This window comes from Arachis ipaensis, chromosome B09 (genome assembly GCF_000816755.2).
Source record: "Arachis ipaensis cultivar K30076 chromosome B09, Araip1.1, whole genome shotgun sequence".
Taxonomy (NCBI): Eukaryota; Viridiplantae; Streptophyta; class Magnoliopsida; order Fabales; family Fabaceae; genus Arachis; species Arachis ipaensis.
The window spans coordinates 142,254,595-142,274,902 of NC_029793.2; the positions used below are offsets into that span (position 1 = coordinate 142,254,595).

General features: G+C 36.4%; 2 protein-coding genes and 1 pseudogene across 18 annotated transcripts in view; 1 reads left to right on the top strand and 2 right to left on the bottom strand.

Moving 5' to 3' along the window:
* The window catches only part of LOC107618399 (NADH dehydrogenase [ubiquinone] 1 beta subcomplex subunit 7), a 3,560-nt gene extending 2,308 nt beyond the window's left edge, over positions 1-1,252 (top strand). The window contains exon 2 of one of the 2 annotated variants that reach the window (XM_016320454.2): positions 1,016-1,252. The gene's annotated coding sequence lies outside the window, so the exon portion shown is untranslated. Of the gene's footprint in view, positions 1-587; positions 607-1,015 lie in introns of those variants that run through there. The other variant, XM_016320453.2, reaches the window with a different exon arrangement.
* Positions 1-1,837, bottom strand: part of LOC107616193 — a 3,726-nt pseudogene extending 1,889 nt beyond the window's left edge.
* On the bottom strand, positions 2,433-8,737 carry LOC107619695. Of its 16 annotated transcripts, none has more exons than XR_002353745.1 (8): positions 8,001-8,737; positions 7,602-7,670; positions 6,230-6,278; positions 5,419-5,682; positions 4,819-4,888; positions 3,602-3,709; positions 3,429-3,518; positions 2,433-2,779 (listed from the first exon to the last, which is right to left on the bottom strand). XR_002353745.1 is itself a non-coding variant. In XM_021110984.1 (8 exons), exons 5-8 carry the CDS (start codon positions 4,838-4,840, stop codon positions 2,582-2,584), a joined length of 453 nt encoding a protein of 150 aa, XP_020966643.1. In that variant the 5' UTR covers positions 4,841-4,888; positions 5,419-5,469; positions 6,230-6,278; positions 7,602-7,670; positions 8,001-8,737; the 3' UTR covers positions 2,433-2,581. The 16 variants fall into 16 exon arrangements, 7 of the variants coding, with proteins under 7 accessions (XP_020966643.1, XP_020966647.1, XP_020966646.1 ...); XR_002353744.1 differs by having other exon boundaries at positions 2,433-2,784; positions 3,412-3,518; XR_002353741.1 differs by having other exon boundaries at positions 3,399-3,518.

Sequence of the window (20,308 nt, forward strand, 5' to 3'; positions counted from 1 at the left end):
ATACAGAGCTGAACATGTTCCACTACAAAATCTGTTCTTATGAGAGGATAATTATGTATAACAAAAACTTTAAAAGAGACGAAAAGAAGAGAAAGCAACAATGAACAATATAAGTGGAAACCATCTCAAAATCCACCACGGCATTGTATTAGTGGTTGACTAATTTACATCGAGCCTCGAATTGATCCCTGAAATTTCAATTAACCCATTCTGAACTTCCACATTTTGATTTGTGACTTGCATTAGCCCCAGGTTCATCTCCATAAACCCTAAACCCAGCTGAGTTGTCGCTTAAGCGACAGTGGCAACAATAGAGGTTGCTTAGAATGGCGTCAAGGAGGAGAGGGAGAGTAATAGTCAAGGGGTTTTTATGTGAATGATCTCTTCGTAGGGAGCGATGTAATTTGCACAACCACAAAATGACATTGTTTCCATTTGTTCACTGTTGCAACTTAACATGCCAATTTAACTTGCTGTTAACGGAGATAAACTAAGGGATTAACACGAGACACAAATTGGAATTTGGGAGATTGGATTCAGTTAATTGAAATTTTAGGTGTTAATTTGTGGCACGATGCAAATTTCAGGGGCGATTTTGGGTATATACTCAATTTCAACTTATTGTTGAAGATAGTAGGAGTTGTTACTTTGACCCTGTACTTATGGCTTTCCACTGGAGTAGATGTAAATTATGGTTGATTCGGTAGGTTCTAGCACATACTTTAATATTGATGACTGCCTTTGTTCGAACAATTGGGGAAAAAACATACTAAGATAATTGCTTGTTGGAACAAAATGTGAATTCATGACTTTATGCACACATAATGTTGAATGATTAATTGGAACGGAAATCCTGTTACCTAGAACATGACTCAACTGTTTCAAATTAGATTGTACGTTTTGATATCAGTTGCTTATTTTGCTTTCCACTTCTTTTCTGTCTGTTCCCACTTGCTTGGGTACTGGTTCTGGTTCTGCCGATTGCTTTCTAATGCTTATTATGTACTTTTGGCAGGAACCTTTGCTCGGGCAGGAGTTCCTTCATGTTTTTTAGTTGTGTGAAGTCGAAATTACCTTGGATTGTTTGTCCAGAGATTACCAAAGACTGTTTATACTTTAATTCTCGCAATTTCTCATCATGGACACATGTTTTTACTTGAAAGTAATAAATTTTTCTTAACTTTTCATAAGTGGAGATATGGTTGGTTTGCCACTTCTATTCCCTGACCAATCATCACATATGTTTGAAATATTTTTGTTAAAGGATGCAGATCTCATTATATATCACTCAAGTACTGATAAACCCTGTAATTACACGGTTGGATCAGGTTTAAACTAATGTTTTTAAAATGATGGTAGAATATTATATTTTGGAAAAGAAGTAGCAGGTTTGGAAGAGTGAAGCTAACTTTCCTGTGGAGATATCGCAGAACTTAAATGCTTAAATGCTTAGTTTATCGCAGAACTACATAATATATACAGGTTCCAATAAACTTAATAATAATGTTTAGTTACTTTGCCTGTTTGCCATCAGCATCAATTTATGAAACATCTATTGAAGAATGCATCCACAATGGCCAGAGAAGGAAGAACAAAATTAGTTAGACAATATTACAATACATATAAACTTAGTTAAATATTAATGTTTGCCATCCAACAAAGGAACCCCTTCAAAGTCCACTTAAATTAGAATGACTTACCTTAAGAAGAAGAGGATTACACGCACACTCATTTTATATGAGACAAGGTACAAATCGTTACTGTATGCACTGATATGCTTCACAAATTTCAGAAGCACTCCAATAGTTTGGCCACTATTCATTTGAATGAAACCCTTTTATATGCACACCTGTTGAAATTTTATAACAATAATAAGTACCCTGTTTATGTAAGTATCTTAAAAAATACAAACATGGCTGCCGAAATATTTTTAACAAAATATGGCTCATAGCCTCATAGGAGGATATGAAAAGGGAAATGGATCCTCTCCATTTTTTTTGTCACTGGAGAGAATACAGTGTAATCTCCCACCTTCAATTCTTCAAGTGGGACCAGAAATAAATGAGAGAGAGAATGCAATGAAGGGTGAGATCTTCCACTGGATACCATCCAGTTTTTTTTCCACTGGAGAGGATCCACTCCCGTGTTCAGTTGCAGGCTGCACATGCAGCAGAATTTAATGATTAATTACTCAAAATTCCAGCTCCATTTAGTAGAAGAAAACAAAACCCTCCATGAATTCATTCTGTCAGATAAACAAAAGAGTACTACAAAGTCTAATTCATGGTATCCGAATCTAGATGCAGCAACATTGAATCACCAAATCAAAGAAAATTAAAACCATTCAGCATTTGTTTATATTTAATCATTAAGAAAATATAAATAAATTTCTACTTAAAAAAATGACCTCTACAATATCGTCGAGGGCAGGATCTCAGAGCTCTCGTTCTCTTCACCGTGTCACCAACTTGCTTCTAGCTACAACTTCTTCACTGTTGGCAGGAACACCACTCGCCCCTGCCGCTGTTCTTTCTCCTCGCTGCTGCATCAACAGCCATCATCACTTCTGGATTGTTATTCTTCATCTCTGCTGCTCGACGGTGATGAGTCCAATCGCTGATTGCTTCCCCGGTGACGGCCATAAGCCACGACAGCTATCTTTGCTAAGTAACTGCGAAGGGATCAAGCCTCGGTTTTCGGAAACAGATGAAAAGTCTCTAACGGCGGTTCCTCTGTTTGCATTGCGTGCAAAGTTTTTGCGTTTACTCCGGTGACGGTGCTGAGCTTCCATACCGGCAGGCAAAGAGAACAATGGAAAGAGATGAGTTTTTGAATTTTGAAATGCAGTAGCCTACGTAAAAAGTTGCCGCTAAATTTTGATTCATTATAAAAGTTTATTAGTACTTATCCATTGATATTAATAGTTTTTATTTTTAATTTGAAAAAAAATTGTATATAAAAAGTTTATTGTACATTTTATAAGATTATTGTATTATATGTTTTTCAGAAGCTTAATAATCTTATAATTTTTCTAATCTATAGTAGCATATTTCACTTAAATATAAAAGTTATTATATTTGTTTATTTAAATAAATATTATTACACTTTGTTACTGATATACAAACTTCTTATTAGCAAATAACCATTTTTATGAGCAAATGATATACAAACTTTTTATGAGCAAATAAATTATCATAAAGTAATCACGTATAGTCATAACATTGTTGCACTCATATATTGTTAAAGAAAGTAAAAGCAACAACCAAACCTTTTTAAAGAAAAGAAAGCCAAAGCACAACCACACCCTAATGAGGGGGATTGTGTATCTTTCCTAATATGTTAATAAATCAATGAAAATATTTGCCAACTCTAAGTTGTGAGAGAAATTGTGATCATACTGTTTAGATTTACTTTTACTATAGCACCACCTATGAGGAAAAGCCTTTTATCAATACTTCTATTGTTTAGGTTTCGCTGAAGGTACAATCCCACAATTTGATCCATAATGACATCAACACCTGCAGCAATACAGGCAGTGGCAACTGAGATAGATGCTTCAATTATTGCACAAATTAATTACAAAATTTAGAGAATAATATACCTTTCGCTCTTGTTTCTTCTTTTAATCGTGCAACAGAGTCTTCTGTCTTATAATTGACAACAACATCAGCTCCAAGATCCTCACAGGCAGATAGTCTTTCTTCTCTGCCTGAAATTCAACGCTAATTATATTGTTTGTTCTAAACTCGTCAATTCTGACCTCTTGGAATGCAAAGCAATTAGAGTTTGTAAACAGGCTACTGCCCGAAAGAAAAGGTATTATGTTCACTTAAAAATTTTGCATTATAGTGATAAAAGTAGCTTCACAAAAGAAAACTCATACATTTATAAATATGAAAAAGAGAAAGCTATTAGATCACAATTTCAGATTGAGCAACGTATTTTTTTTTGTTATCCTTTTTCAAATTTAATTTCAGAATTACACACATGTTCAAGTTAGAACTGAGCATACAACTTAATTAATCTACATTGGAACAATATCATTAATCAGAATAACATAGAAGGAAATTCTTAGCTTATGTAGTAGTATTATACCGTGTGAAGTTGAAAACCAAAATCATGAGTAAATTTAGGTAATATATCTACATGAGTTTTTAGAAGGCATATCTCAAGCCCAACCTGATACGAACCAAATAAATAAAGAAAACTGAACATAGTCAAACAGGGTATCATATTTTAGTTATGAAGGCTAAACTTCTTAGTATAATCTAATTAAACATAATAATACAAAGACCGAACACACTTGTGTTGTATATAAGAGATGAAATTCCCTCTATTCCTCTTTGACCATGACCTAAACAAATAAATCTTTTCACAATGTAAAAATTGGTGGGGTGGCTTTTGCAGATGAGGGATGTTCTTACTTTCCAGCAATTTCAAGCAATTCAACTGCAGTTCCAACAACAATAACCAACCCTTGCCAAGCCTCAAGAGATGTCATTGGTGTTAGAACACTCCCTACCAAAATTTATTATCAGATCAACTTTGCTGTTTGGATTAAATTAAGATCATTCTCTTTCTCAACTTCAATTTCTTTTTCAATTTCCACTATAAAAAAGATACAAACTACTTTCAATCAAAAGTTATTTACTCCCATTTCCCTATAGTTGCCAACTATTTATTTTTCAGTGATCTATAGTTGAAAAGGCCAAAGGATATCCCACTAAAACAAAAAAGCACTAATATGAACCAATGAAGTACTTCATAATTCACAAATTCATCTTTTGAAATGTTTGAAAAATTTTCTCTCCCTCTTACCTGCTAATTCTTGAAGGCACATTCATTTGTATCAGATGACCACCATTATGTCACTAAGAGATAAAAATTCCTGCAAAAATCAGAAAAAAGAAATAGAAAAAGAGAAGTAGATAAACAAATAATTTCTTAAAAATATTCAAATAAAAATTATGCGAATTAATTAAAATAGTAAAGTAAACTACAAAATGATCTTCCAAGGAAAGTAAAATCAAAGACCAAACTTCGATTATATAATTTTCTTCTGACTTTTTATTTTCTCGAATAAAGTAAAGTAGTAAACTACAGATTGATCTTTCATCTAGATATAATTAGTATCAAACAGAGGATATAAATTCTGATCCCAAATTTAAAAAGCAACAACTGGCACTAACCCAATGACAAAGAAGAATATGGTGGCAAATATTCAGTATAATATATTTTTGTTTAAAGAAAAACATGTGTTCCACATAAATGTCTCATGATTCACCACAAAAAATGCATAAAAGTTTGCAACAATGTAACATTTAGGGAGCTCCATATGCAACACAAATGATGAAATGAACAAAAGAAACAGGTATAATTGTATCATATTATAATTGAATAACTTCAATTGAAACTTACAATGCTTGTTGATGATATTTTTCATAGTCTCCCTCTATCTAAACAGAATACCTATATGACATTAAAAATGAATTTTAAAAAATATAAAAGCCAATGGAATTGATACTTTTTCTGAAATGAAATATGTGAACCACACCTTTAAAAGTCAACTTACCTTGTCCAGCTCATACTTAACAATGTTAACTTTTTTAGTTTCAACAACATACCATGCTAATCCATTTCAACCACCTTTGCCAATTGTAAACTGCCTAGAACTCCAGAGGTCTAGACATATATTGCAGCAATAACAAAAAGTAATGTTAATGTTAAAAACTTATTAGTTTATGCATATTCTCAAGTTTAAAGCACCAAAACCAATATCCCTTTCTTTGATGAATATGATTTTAATGTATTCAATTATTTTTAAAAACTTCTACTTGTTCTCTTCTTGTTTGCTAAAAATGTAAAATTTTTATAAATATTTTAAAGAATGTTTTAAGCATAAAAACACTAAATAAATTTTGGAATACTCAATTGATTTTTGAAAAGGAATTATGTTCAATAAAAATCATAACAATCTGCTTGGCGTACTTTTCTATCTATTTTATAGAATAACTTTTACCAAATTATTATAAAAATGGATAAGCAAATTATAGGTCTTTGAAATTTTAATTTGCATTCTCATAATGAATACCCAATTGGTTTTTCTTTAAAAAAATACCGTAAATTTTATCATATATATAATTAATTTTATATAAAAAATTCTAAATTGATAGATATCAAATCAACAATCAGATAGCAAGAACTGAATTGGACATAGAATTTAGCTTACTTGTTGATTAATTAGCCTATACACTTGTCAAATACATCTTTGAAGATGACTGCACCCAACAACAAAAGTGGTAAGCAACAACAAACACACTAAATCATTTGGTTAAACAAAGATAAAGCCTTCTCCAAATCATCATAAAGTTCCTATAACCCTACCACGTATAAATCTAAAAAAAAAAAGCTATTAAATCAAAATTTCAGATTGAACAATAGAAACATGTTAGTCAAACTTTTCTATAATAATTTTTGGATTACACACAGATAGAACAAAGCATGGAATGCTTGTTAAAGCACATCAATAAAGGACCTTAAAAAACACCAATATTATTGCTTATTGGAATGCTTTATGATAACTTTGCAAAAATCTATTAATAACTGATTCTTTGCAAACTCCAATATGTAATTAATTCATTGCATATGTATACATGTATCAAGAAAAAAAAGAACTACTTAGTTGGAGTTTTTTTTTAATTCTTTTAAATTAAGATGTTGCTATTACATATTTACATTCATAAACTGAAATGGTGCAGTGCAGAGGAAATTAAAAAAGAAATACTTTAAGGTAAGTGTCTCTTGAGAGTACGGGAGTACCACTCTCTGATTCTCAGTTTGCAGAGTAAATGTAATGCAACTATAAAAATGAAACCTATGGAATTGGACAATGAAAAAAATGAAACTTCTAATGTATCAATGTTCAAAGAATTGAAAAAGAAGCTCCACATTGTTGATTTAAGAAAGTAATGAACTTATCACAAAAGCAATATCTTCAACAAACAAAAGTTCAATGCCAAATAATGTCTTTTCTCCAATGTTCTCTCCACCAATAAGATTTTTTTACTTGAAATTCCTGCCCTCACTCCATCCGGTAGTATATCGGGCTTCACTCTTCCTATTCTATTTATGAGAAGCACAAAATGAATTTGAAAACAAATTTACAGAAAAGTTTAAAAATATCTAGTTAAATTGAACAGGTTCAACACATTTTAAGAATATCTAGTTTCAATCATTATAGAATGTAAACATTACCTAAATCTAATGTCAGTGATTCTAACTTGTCTATGGGTTCTTAAAATCCATCAGTAATCAACTTTTCATCTCCTAGATTTCTATCAACATCCACAACCCATAGATTTCTATCAACATCCAGATAAACAGCAACATAAGGACCTGGATTATTGGAAAACAGAAAAACTGTAGTCACATAAGGAGACTTTCACATAAAAACTCCAAACTGGTTCTTGAATCTACAATATCTGACCCAGACACATAATGTACTCATTAAAAATTAGAAAGATAAAATATAGATTATAATAAAAATTTATACCAAAAAATTAAAAAGAACAAAGAAGACTGAATTATAAAGAATTCCTCACCATACAACAGAGTAGCATATGCCTGGTTGGAAGCTCCCTCTCTCGAACGACTTTCTACTTCAGAGGCAGCTATAACCAAACAGTTTGCATTATGATAAGTTTCTGTTAGATCTGTTTTTTGAAAATTTATATATTAATTAAAATTTATTTACAAATATCTATTTTATCATGACTTGTTACATTTAGCAGAGAAAATTTATTTAATGAGTTTTCAAATACACAACTTTGTAAATAATAGAGTTCTAAGTAAAATTAAAAAAGAAGCACTCTTCAACTTACTTTTCAGCGGAGAAAATTAAAAAGGATGAAGAAGAGCTTTAATTGACTTCCTACCATGGAGCAGTGGAACTTATCTTGAGTTATAACGAAGTCAAACAACAAAATAAAGGGAGAACTAACCATCTTTCATTCGCAGCATCCACCGGCGAACGAACGGCTGCGATGGCGTTTTGCAGTAGAGGCAGTTCTATGGATCCAACAGCGCGATATCCTCCATCACCGCCGTCACCTCATTCATCTTCTTTTCTCTGTCGATATAGCATCCTTCTCTGTGACTGTCATTGTCATCGCCACCCTCTTCTCCTTCTTCCGTCGTGCTTTATTTCTTCACCGACCTTTTCTTTTTCTCTTCTCTGCGGCATCGAAAGAGAAAGTCTGGTGCCAACTACTCCCCCTATCAGAACTGGCAACTCTCTCTCTCGTATTCTCTTCTGGAAAATCCCGAAACAAAATCCTTTTTAAATTTGAATTTGAATCAAATCCCGTCCAATTACTTCTTTGGATTGCTAACGGTGAAGTGCCCAACATTGAAAACATAAATAAAGGATAACCACCACCCTGATCAACAAAAAGATTTATTAATACTGCACTGATAAGAAACTAAAACTTGACATTAAGTAATGAAAGAGAAAGTTCTCTATTATTTATGCAATCTAATAATTCAATGGGCATATGTAAATAGATGCATTTTCAAATGCAGATCAAGAAAATATCTATTCAACAATTATGGCATCACATAATGAGTTTGAATGATTTCTAATGAACATGAGCAAAAATATAGTAACACACCATGCCTTCTTCTGTATTAAACCTGCAACCTAGGTTGTTTGAATGTTGAAATTTGTATATGCTATATAAAATTAAGGTGGATACTACTATGTGCATGTTTGGGCGCCATTATTTTGTTAAAAAAATATCTTTTTTCAATGAAAAAAGATCTTTTTTTATTTTTTAACGTGTTTGGCAAATTTCTAGTAGTAAAAGTAAAAGCACTAGTAAAATCAAAAAAGATCTTTTTTGAGAAGCTGTAATTTACATCTTTTTTTAAAAGATCTTTTTTCCTTAAAAAAAAAGATGTTTTTCGTGTAATAAATGAACAAAAAAGTACTTTTATATTGTTATACCCAAACATAATTGATAGATAAAAAGACCTTTTTACATGAGATATCCAAACATAAAATTACTTTTACTTCTCTATAAGATCTTTTAAAAAAAGATAAATCGAAAAAAGATCTTTTCTCAAAAGCTCACCCAAACAAGCCCTATGAAGATGTTACAATTGTCTTTATGTGAAGATGTATCTTTTCTACCATTAGATGATGAATTGAAGGGTTTGATTTTGATATGTTACAAAAGTATTATCTTTCTCTAAAGTGTGGCCAAACAAATAAAGCACACTTTTAACACAAGACTCTTTATAAGAAGATGTTTTTAACATCTTTATTTGAGTAGGTGCCTAAAATTAATTAAGCATATGCTACAGCTTTGACAGTATAGTATCATAGTTATCGAAAGAACCTACAATTTTATAATACCTTGAAAAAAAAGAACAAAAATGAATGCATGTGAAGATGCTACCGAATAAAACAATAGAAGCTGGAATTTACTTTATGTAGACAAATTAATCAAAACAAACTACAAAATCAACAAATCCCATGTTGTAAGACATGCTACCTATACATGAAACATATCTGGGAGGGCAATCAACTTGAACACTAATGTGAGAATTTAATATGGATGCAAAAATATGGTGGTTGTTTAAAGAAATTAAACCTTAGCGAGCTTCAAAGGTGTTGTTGGTGCGGGGGGGAGTCTAGTCGCCTCATACAGGACGATCACCCCTGTGGAGTACCGCGAACGAATCGAGCCTCGGTTTCTGGTGTTCCGGTGCCAGAACGGTTGCTGAAACCATCACACCTTCCGTCCGGCGGTTCCTTTGCTTGCATCTAGAACCCTAATGACATTTTCTGTAATTTTATTAAAAAGAAACAAAAAAAATTTCTACTATCAGAAAAGAAAAATGACCTCTGCAAAAAATATGGATGGTATATGGATCTCAGAGCTCTCCATTCTCTTGATCTGTGTCGTGAACTTGTTGCCAACTGCTCCTTCTTTATTGACGGCAGCAATACCCTAAACTCTGCCACTGTTCTTTCTCCTTGAAGCTATATCAATAGCCACCAGTCACCTTTAACTGATAGTTCTTCATCTCTGCTACTCGTCAGAAACTGATTCGGAGCCCATGCCGTGTCTTCTTTGTTCTTCGCCAGATGCTCTTGTAACTACAGCACTGACCACCGTCATTCTCTATTTTCTCTGTGAATTATTGCTTTTATCACCGGCAAGTTCCTTCTTCTTCTTCGCCGGTGATATCTATGTATTTTGAACTAATCATATTGATAAAGAGAGAGTGAGCCCAAGAAAGAAAGAAGAGAAGAGAGATAGAGAAAGTCAATAGTATAATTGAATTATAAAACCTTTTCAGTAAGCTCTGATTTGAAATGCTTATTCAAATTTCATGTTTAAATTCAGATCCTAAAAGAGAAAGAACCCGCCCAAAGTCAAGTTCTTCTCGTTATATATGTTTTGAAGTTTTTATTTGACCTTTACCTTTTGGATGCCACTTATCATATAGTTGAACAGGACACTTGTCAAATAAAGAACCTACTACTACTCTTCTATTATATTTACTTTGATACTTTGATTTGATACCCTTACTCTTTAGTGTGCTATGTGTCGTTCAAACAGGGTAGACACTTGTCGAGTAAAGAATCATCTACTACTCTCCTTTTATATATAAAGGAGATAAAGGAGATGTTCACAAGTTAAAACTTTTTTTTTTGAAACAAAATAAGCTCAACACACTAATGTGGAGCAACTAAAGAAACCACAAACAATTCATAAAAGCCATAAAACTCCTGTTTCTTCTGGCAACACCATCAACCACCAAACGAATCACTCTCGGCCCATTCATTGTAGCTCTGAACCGTCTTTCTGATGACGAAATCCTAGCATTGTGTTCCACCCAAATGTTCCAGATCACTGCAAAGAACCCTGGTAACCATTTCTTCTGATCTTGTTTCCGCTTATATCTACCGGTCCACCGCTCAAATAATTCTCTTATGGTACCAGGAATAGACCACAACTCCCCAAACGACCTCAACCAACTGCACCACACCTGCCATGTTAGCTCACAGAGGAGAAATAAATGCTCTACCGACTCTATCTCCTTCTTACATAGTACACAAAGATTATCACTAGGCCTAATAACGCCTAGTCTACTCAACCTCTCCTTAGTATTCACTCTACCAATAAGCACAAACCACTCAAAAATCTCAATTCTCGGCGGTACCACTCCTTTCCAAACTGCACTAGTGAAACTGTAGCTTGTTATCTCGTCCGACAGAGACTCCAATTGTAGAACCTGCACAACAGACTTGGTAGAAAAAACCCCTTTTCTATCAAACTTCCACACCAAATTATCATCTTTACCATCTGACAATTTCACAGGCCTTAACCTCTCGTGAAGTTGGTGGACCAGGTCCAGCTCCCATTGGAACAGCTCTCTCCGCCACAAGAAGTTCCATATCCACTCAAGCCCATCCCAAACACCACAATCCCCTATCATGGATCCTTGCTGATCCGAAATAGAGAATAGTCTTGGAAACGCCACCTTCAAGGGGCCGCCTTGCAACCAGTTATCTTCCCAAAACAGGGTACTCCTCTCATTCCCTACCTCCATCGCCAGGCCAGTAAGCATTTTGTCTCTTATCCTCTGCTCTGTTATATTTAAATGACATATGTCCTTCCAGGGCCCTCCTTTAACCGGTAGTTTCTGATTTACTAACATTACATCAGGCTTCAGGTTGTTGCACGAGCATACAATCTTTTTCCATAAGAGGCACTCCTCTTTAGAAAATCGCCACCACCATTTAAATAAGAACGCTGTGTTCCGAAGCACCGCATCCCCAACCCCCAAACCCCCAGCCACTTTTGGTGCCTGAACCACCTCCCACTTAACTAATGGAATGCCATCATTACCGTCCCCCTTACACCACATAAATCGCCTTTGCAATGCGATCAGCTTATCCGCAACCGCCTTTGGCATCTTGTATAGGCTGAGGTAATAGATAGGAAGGCTATTCAACACTGATTTAATAAGAACAAGCTTGCCCGCTTTGGTGAGAACCTTAGCTTTCCAAAGGTTGAGTTTTTCTTCCACCTTATCAATTATCGGTTTCCAAGTCTTCACCATCCGAGGATTCGCACCCAAGGAAATCCCGAGATACCTAACAGGTAGAACCGCTTGCTTGCACCCCTAGCAAACCATAAGCAATATCTATCCATCCCTGCTCACAATTCACCGATATCAAACTTGACTTCTCAAAATTGATGCTCAGCTCCGACATCAACTCAAAACACCGCAACAACCTCCTATAATTGACTATTGTCTCTGTCACCGGGGGGCAGAATAATATTGTATCATCTGCAAATTGTAGGTGCGACAATTCTATATGATCCCCTCCGACCAGTAGCGGTTCAATGCGTCCGTTTCTGACAGCTTCTCCCACCATCCTATTCAACACATCAACCACCAACACAAACAAAAATGGAGAAAGAGGATCCCCTTGTCTGAGGCCTCTTTCCATATTGAACAGCTTGGATGGTGACCCATTCACCAGAACAGACATAGTAGCCGTGCTGACACACTCCTTCACCCAATTCCTCCAACGCTGTCCAAAACCCATTTTCTGTAGCACTATATCCACGAAGCTCCATCTGATTCTATCATACGCTTTATGGAAATCCAACTTAATGATCGCCGCTTTCCTTCTCCGTGCCTTTAGCCAATGCACTGTCTCACAGGCAATGAGAGCACCATCATGAATTTTTCTACCTTTCACAAATGCAATCTGAGTCTCACCCACCAAGCCCGGCATAACTGACCTCATTCTTCTCACTAGCACCTTCGAAATCACCTTATACACACATCCCACCAGGCTAATTGGCCGGAAATCCTTAATCTCTTTAGCACCCAAGAATTTTGGGGCCAGTGTCACCCATGTTATATTCACCTCTGATGGCAATGTTGCCCTTTGAAAGAAATCCATTACCGCCGCCGTGAACTCCGGACCAATCTCTTCCCAGCATTTCTTGATGAAATTCATATTATATCCATCACTACCTGGGGCCTTAGACGATTCACAATCCCAAACTGCCTCCCTAATTTCCTCAGCAGACGGTAAAACCTCCAAGGCCTCTGCCTCATCTCTACCAATTGTCTTCAACAACCCATCCCGAACACCGATCCTTGGTGCATACTCCTGATGATATAACTCCTTGTAAAATCCCCTAATTGCATGCTTTATTCTTGCCTGATTCCTCACCAGCCGTCCATTAATCATCAGAGCATCAATCCTATTATTCTGTCTTCTAGCCGATGCAATAGTATGAAAGTACCGAGTATTTCTATCCATGTCCCTCGCATGTTTAGACCGAGACATCTGCTTCCAATGAATTTCCTTCCTAATGTACCATTTTTCACAGAATCTCACCAGCGCCTTTCTTCTAGCCTCCATGGTACCATCATAGATCCCATCACTAACCTGCTCATCCAGCTTCCTGATCTCAGCCTCAAACTTCGTCAGTTTATTTTCCATATCACTAAAGTTATCCTTGTGCCATTGCCTTAACGGCATCATCAAGGCCTTGAGTTTACCAAGGAACGGACCTCCTCCCAAGGTCCACCATTCATTTTTTACCGTCCTTAGATAACCCTCATGAGTAAACCAGGAATCCAGACTCCTGAATGGTCGAGGCCCCCCTCTTCCTCTTGTATCATCCACGATTAACGGGCAGTGATCTGACAATCTCCTTGGACCACTCTTTATCCTCATGTCAGGAAACTCCTTCACCCATTCAATATTAACCAGCACCCTGTCAATTCTGCTACAAGATTGTCCCTTGAACCAAGTAAACTTTCGATCAGTAAGTGGGAGATCCATCAACTGCATGTCTTGCACCCAACTCTTAAACTCTTCCGCCGAGACTGGCAAACTCTGCAACCCTTTGCGATCTTTGACTTGCAAAATCTCATTGAAGTCTCCCAACAAACAGAAAGGAACCTGACACAAGCCTGTTATATAGCTCAACTCCTCCCACACCACCCGCTTTGCCACCCTCCCATGCGCCCCATACACCAAACAGTAAGCACACTGAAAGTTATTCTTTGTTAACACTCCTTCAATGCACAACCACCGCTCCCCTTTATAGCAATTCCTTTTCTGAAACATATTATCATCCCACATCAACAAAAGCCCCCCGGCCGCCCCAACAGATTCCACAAACTCCCAACCCACAGTACTATTTCCCCAAATCCTGCCAACATCATATTTCGAAATATCCTCTCTTTTTGTTTCAAGCAAACCTAACATGTTTAGATTATATTTTTTCTTCAACATTTTAACCATACTCAACTTATCATCCCCCCTCAATCCCCTAATATTCCAACAGCTCACAATCATTTGATCAAAGTAGAGCTCACCTTGTGTTTGTTCTTTGGACGACTCCTTCTTGCCTTTTCTTTTTGTTTTGCCAACTTTCGTTTTTTCGCTATTTCTTCATTCTGAGCTTGCAATATACTCATAATATCCACTTCCTCATCATACAGCACAACGCCAGATTCCACCGCCAGCGCCCAGGTAACCTCATTTTCCTTGACCTGAGCTTCCATGGACATGCAGTTATCCTCTCCCTCAGTCAATTTTCATCTGCCTTTTTCAGACCCAGCCCCCTCCTCAAAGGTTTCATCATTCTGAATCAATCCCTGTTCGTCCACATCTTCTCCTCGGCCAGCCCCCAATGACATCTCCAGCCCTCCCAATCCGTCCATGTGCAGCTGTGCACCCTCGTCAACCCTCCCGCCGTCAAGGTTCCCCTCCCTGGCTGTTGGCATCGGCATCATGCCTTCATGAGCGTCACGCATCCCGCCTCCAACATCCACACCCACGCTCACTCCCTGGTCAGATCCCTGGCAACCAGTCACGCCTTCAGCAGAGCCCACCGGCGACCGTTCCTGCTCAGGCAACCTGGTACGTCCGGCGTCTCCTTCCGCTCTTGCCAGGGTTGCCTCCTCGTGTCGCACGTTGTATCCAGACGCATCAGGAGAAACCCGCGCAACCCTTCTACCCTCCACACCCTGGCTCAACTTCTGGTCATATCCCTGCCCCGCATTCACGTCTTCCTCTGAACCAGCCGGAGATCGACCCTGCTTCGTCGTCCTATCCCGTCCGGCGTCCCCCTCCGCACCCACGCAGTTGGTCTCCGCGTGTCGCACGTCTCGCCTAGACGCAGCAACAGACGCCTTCGCAGCCCTCCTACCCTCTGTCCGCTCCAGCCTTCCACTCATGACGACCCGGTCCGCTACGTTCCAGCCCACCCCGATTTCCCCCACCCTATATTCAGATCCTCATACTCCCGTGGCCCCATATCATTCTGAGTTGAAATTAGGCTTAAGTTATCATGGCCTAATTTCCATCCCTTTATGTAGCGTCCAGACTTAGCCTTGAATGGCTTACCCATACACAAAGGCCCATTAAGTGCACCCTTAGAACCAAAAACCCTTTCATCCCCAGTACTGAATCCCTGTGTAACCGTTCTGTCAGAATCCCCTTCCTCACTCCCACCAAATCTCTACACAACCTCCTTCCCCTTAATTTGGGTACTACTCTCCGACTCTGTTGCTTCCCCCAACCTTTTTGAAATTCAAAAATTCAACGTTCTTATCATTCAATAGTACCTCTGAATTGACTAATCTACCCTTCTCCTGGTCCCCCCTGTTCAGTTCCAATGATCAGGTCCGCCGCCGGATCCCACGCCAGCTCCGCCTCTCTCCGGCCAAGGTCACAAGACTCGTCGACTACTCCCCCTTTATAGACCTGCTTCTGCTCCACCAAATTCCCAGTCCCACTCGCCTCCCACCCCATTTCTTTAACAAATACTGCAATCTCCTTCTCCCCAATAGCAAGCCGTACCCACTCCCTAATTTCATTAAACTCGCATGTGTCAACTTGAAACCTTCCAACCCGAAACGAAGCCCCTGTTCCTGTTGGAATATCACAGTGGAGAACGTCTCCCCATAGGCCTCCTATGGCTTTGAATGTTTCTGCCGACCATACATGAAGTGGCATTCCATAGCACTCCAACCATACTCTACGAGACCCTCCGCGTTCTGATTCCTCCCACCTCCGGATCCGATGAAAAACTTGTAGCATAGCATCCAGTTTGAACGTATACGCCTCAACAACATGCTGCACCGTATCAAAAGTGAATAAAATTTTTTGCTCCCCTATCTCCCGGACATATTCCACATAAGGCATATTTGTATGAATGACCATCTGCAATGATCAGAGGTCCATAGGTTTCAGTGTGTACCCTACTAAGCTCCTGGCCAACCATTCCATATTCTCTGCCACCACATGTACTTCAACCCTTTTCGTGCTCCCCGTGGCCTGATGAACATGAATAGGAACTCCTGCCATCACTTCTCCTTTCCCAGGATTCTTAGCCGCCCCATTCTCCATAATGATCCTCTCTGGTCTCCGTTCTAGCTTTTGTCTGGTATCCACCATCACCTGTTTGGCCTCCGCCTGCACATTCCTTCGAAACTTGGCTTCCCCCACAGAAATAGTTTTACCACGAAGCCTGAAATGGTTCATCTCTGCAATAGCTTTCAGGGCACCACCTTTCGTCGTGTAACGAACAAATGCGAATAAATACGCCATTGCATTTTTTTGTTTCCTGCATAGGTAAATATCATTGATCCTTCCCGTCCAACAAAACAACTGATACAATTCCCTCCTAGATATATCCTCCGGCAGATTATCCATAAATACAATGAAAGAATCATTTTCCAATCGATGATATTCTTCTTTAGTCCAAACTTGCGGATCCTTCAATCGTGGATAGACTCCCCTGCTCCCACCTCCCCTGGTGTATCCTCCCCGCTCATCCTCTCGGTCTCTCATTTTCTCTTAAACAAAGCAATGATGATTGAACCAAAAGAAAGTTGTAGCAAACTTTCCAACCTAAACAAGAAAAAGAAACAATAAATAAAAACCAGCCACAAAATTGAGAGAGATATCAAAGCCTTATATCATTTTCATATATCATAATCAATGTCATTCACAAGTTAAAACTTACAACAACTGAAGAGTGTGTGGGCCGGTAACAAACCAACCCTCAATCCTTTTCTTTCGATTGAGTTGTTCGTATCTGGAGTGGTGTGCAGTAGCATTCTGTAGTAATGGAGCAAATGCAGAATATTGGGCCCAATAGTCATTAGGCTAATATTCTACTTTTAGTCTATATACTGTCTACACCAAAAGGCCCAGTAACTCAGCCAAGCTTTATCAGTGATATTTTCACTAATAAGATATTGACCATAAAAGAGAGCAAAAGGAGACTACTTAATTAGATTAGGGCCGAGTTAATTTCATTGTTTACTAATGTATGTAAAATTTAACATTATGGATAACAAACTATAGCATTTTTAAAATAACACATTCAAACATATTGATTGTAAGTAACAGAGGTTGACTTAGCAAGAAGAGGTTTTAGTTCACCACAACATAGTGAGCTACAGTTGGAATCTAATTTTGACAGGGAGAGCCCATTCACGTTTAAGTGCCCTACATATTCAAATATAATTGTTTTCCGTAACAGAGATTAATTTATGCCTAAGAATTTATCGTATGTAATTTAAGTTCAAAAGTGACATGAATGGAAGTGATTAAACTATACAGTACAAAGTACAAACTAATGTTTGCACCAAAAAAGAAAAGAAACTATAATGTCTAAACTCTAAATTACGTTAAATCCAATTTTGACCAGTCATAATTAAGTCTAAAGTATAAATTAGCTTAAACATTAATAGCAAAGTAAGATACGAAACTAGACGAGTCTTTGAAAATATCAGAAGATCGAAGCATATAGCTTGAACGTAAATAAATGTGAATAAATAGTGGGAATAAAGAGGATTGTTGTGAATGTGATGTGTGTAGAGAATGTGCAATGATTGAAGAAGGGTGCCCACCATCTTGACTTTGCAAGTTTGCATTCTCTAGACACTGAATTAGGTTATAACAAGTTTGAATTTATTGTATCATGTCTTTGTTCTTGCAATTTAACAACACTTTCCAGCAAGACTTTTAAAAACTTCCACATATTATCGCCTTCCCACTCTCGTGGGATGATTTCAAACGCATTAAACTCTCCAAATTCCGTTGACAAGGTTTACTAATTAACCACATCACATGGCTTTTATATATAGGGGAATGCTAGGGGGACAATGACTTTATTGAACAATATGAACAACCACCAATCAAATCAAAACACACTACACCTCTAATTTAACTCTCTAAATTTTAATATTAAAATAACCATCCGTACACTAGTAAAATGAACATTCGATATATCTATTGTTTATATTGTTTAATATTTTCATTGTTTACCTATACTTTTCCTTATATATATAAGATAAGATAAGATGTGGATGTATTTATTATTTAAAATTATATGATTTATTAGTAATATGTTATTATTTTTCTAATTTTTATATCTCTTACACAATTAATGATTTGAACGTCAGAATTTTTTGTAGATATTATTTTATTTGGTTCGTAGATCATGACTGATTGAAAGTTTTCATTAGAGGTGAGCACGGATAGCGGATACTCGATTACGAACCCGAACCGAACCAATTAAATTGATTCTGAAATTAACGGGTAATTGGGTCTAACCTGAACTAAACCGGTGGCTTTTATTAGTGATTGGTTCGTGTATCCATTTTGGGGTGTGAAATCCGAACCAACCTGCGAACCCAATTATATATTAATTAAATAAAAAAAATAAAAAATATATATGGTTTTTCTATTAGACAATGATTATTCATTACTAATATGTTTGGATTTTAATGAGTTTAGTTTTTAATATATTTGATGTTTAACATGTTTGGATTATTTCTATTGATGTTACGTGTTTATTGTACTTGTTGAATTTTTAAGATAAAAATTTGGTTTTTTTTTTTTATGAATTTCAAAGTCATCGAGTATCCAATTACCCGAACCGAACCAATCCGTTTTTAATCGGTTTGGTTTGGTTCGGGTATATGTACAAAAAAATACAAACCTAACCAAACCGAACCAATTATATTTTGATCGATTCAATTCTAATTTTACCATAAATCCAAATCAAACCGGCCCGTGCTCACCCTAGTTTTCGTTCCTCAAAAACTTACCAAGGTAAGTTATTGATGAACACAAACCAATCAACTTTAATTTATTTATAGGCTTTTAATGGTACCATGAAACATTAATCATAAGTTAACATGAGTTTTGATCAGGCACTTGGACTTCAAATATGATTTTCTTTATAATAAAATTGCCTTCTCATGAGTGTGAATGCATTATTTATCAGAAAAAAGAGGTGACTTTGAAGTTTGAATAATCAAAGTACGTAGAGTCAAAATAAGTAGCTGTAGATAATGTATATGACCAATGTGTAATCCATTTTGTTTAATAAGATATAATAAGAGAATGACACTTGGTATGGTACATGTACATATATATAATATATGATGAACTCATGCATGCATGCGCATGAATTTGAATTCTGTGAAGTCAATCAATAGTTCAATACCTCTTTGTTGGGCAAAGTAAAATATTGGTTAATACTTTCTCCTTATATAACAAGCAAGTCTAATTCCATGCAGGAGAATATGTTATATGATTAATTAATTAATAAATTAATTGGGATTGGCCCCATTCTAATTGTCCCTATCTTCATTCTTTGGCTTTATTTAATTAATCCTTGAAGATTGGGAATTAGTTGGATTGATCAAGATTAATTTGTACGTACGGGAAAGGTTTTATTTGGTTTGAATTATGCTACGTTTACACTAAAATCAGCCACCAATATAAAATACATACTAAAATATAAAAATACGTTGAAAATAAATTAAACTACACATGTATTTATATATAAATATATTAATGACTGATTTTAGTAGCTAATTTTAGTGTACAAATATCATTTTTCATTTGGTTTTAATTATTATTAGGGTTTGTCTTAGGCCATCTCACGCACGTAACTGGATCGCCATTTAGAAGGATCTAATGATATAATTCATCATGATCACCTAATCATGATAACACCCCTGCAGGTGGTAGATTTCAGTTGCCTATCCAATTATATAATTAAGTGCTCTTAATAGAATTCAAGTATTTAACACAATTCTAAAAATTTACTTAAGAAATGAAGGTTATCTCACATATAGAAATTATTTACTCAATAGAAAAAAATCGATAAAAAAATTTAATTTGGTGTATGATATTTAATTTAAAAAAATTAGAAAAAGTCATTTTTTTAAT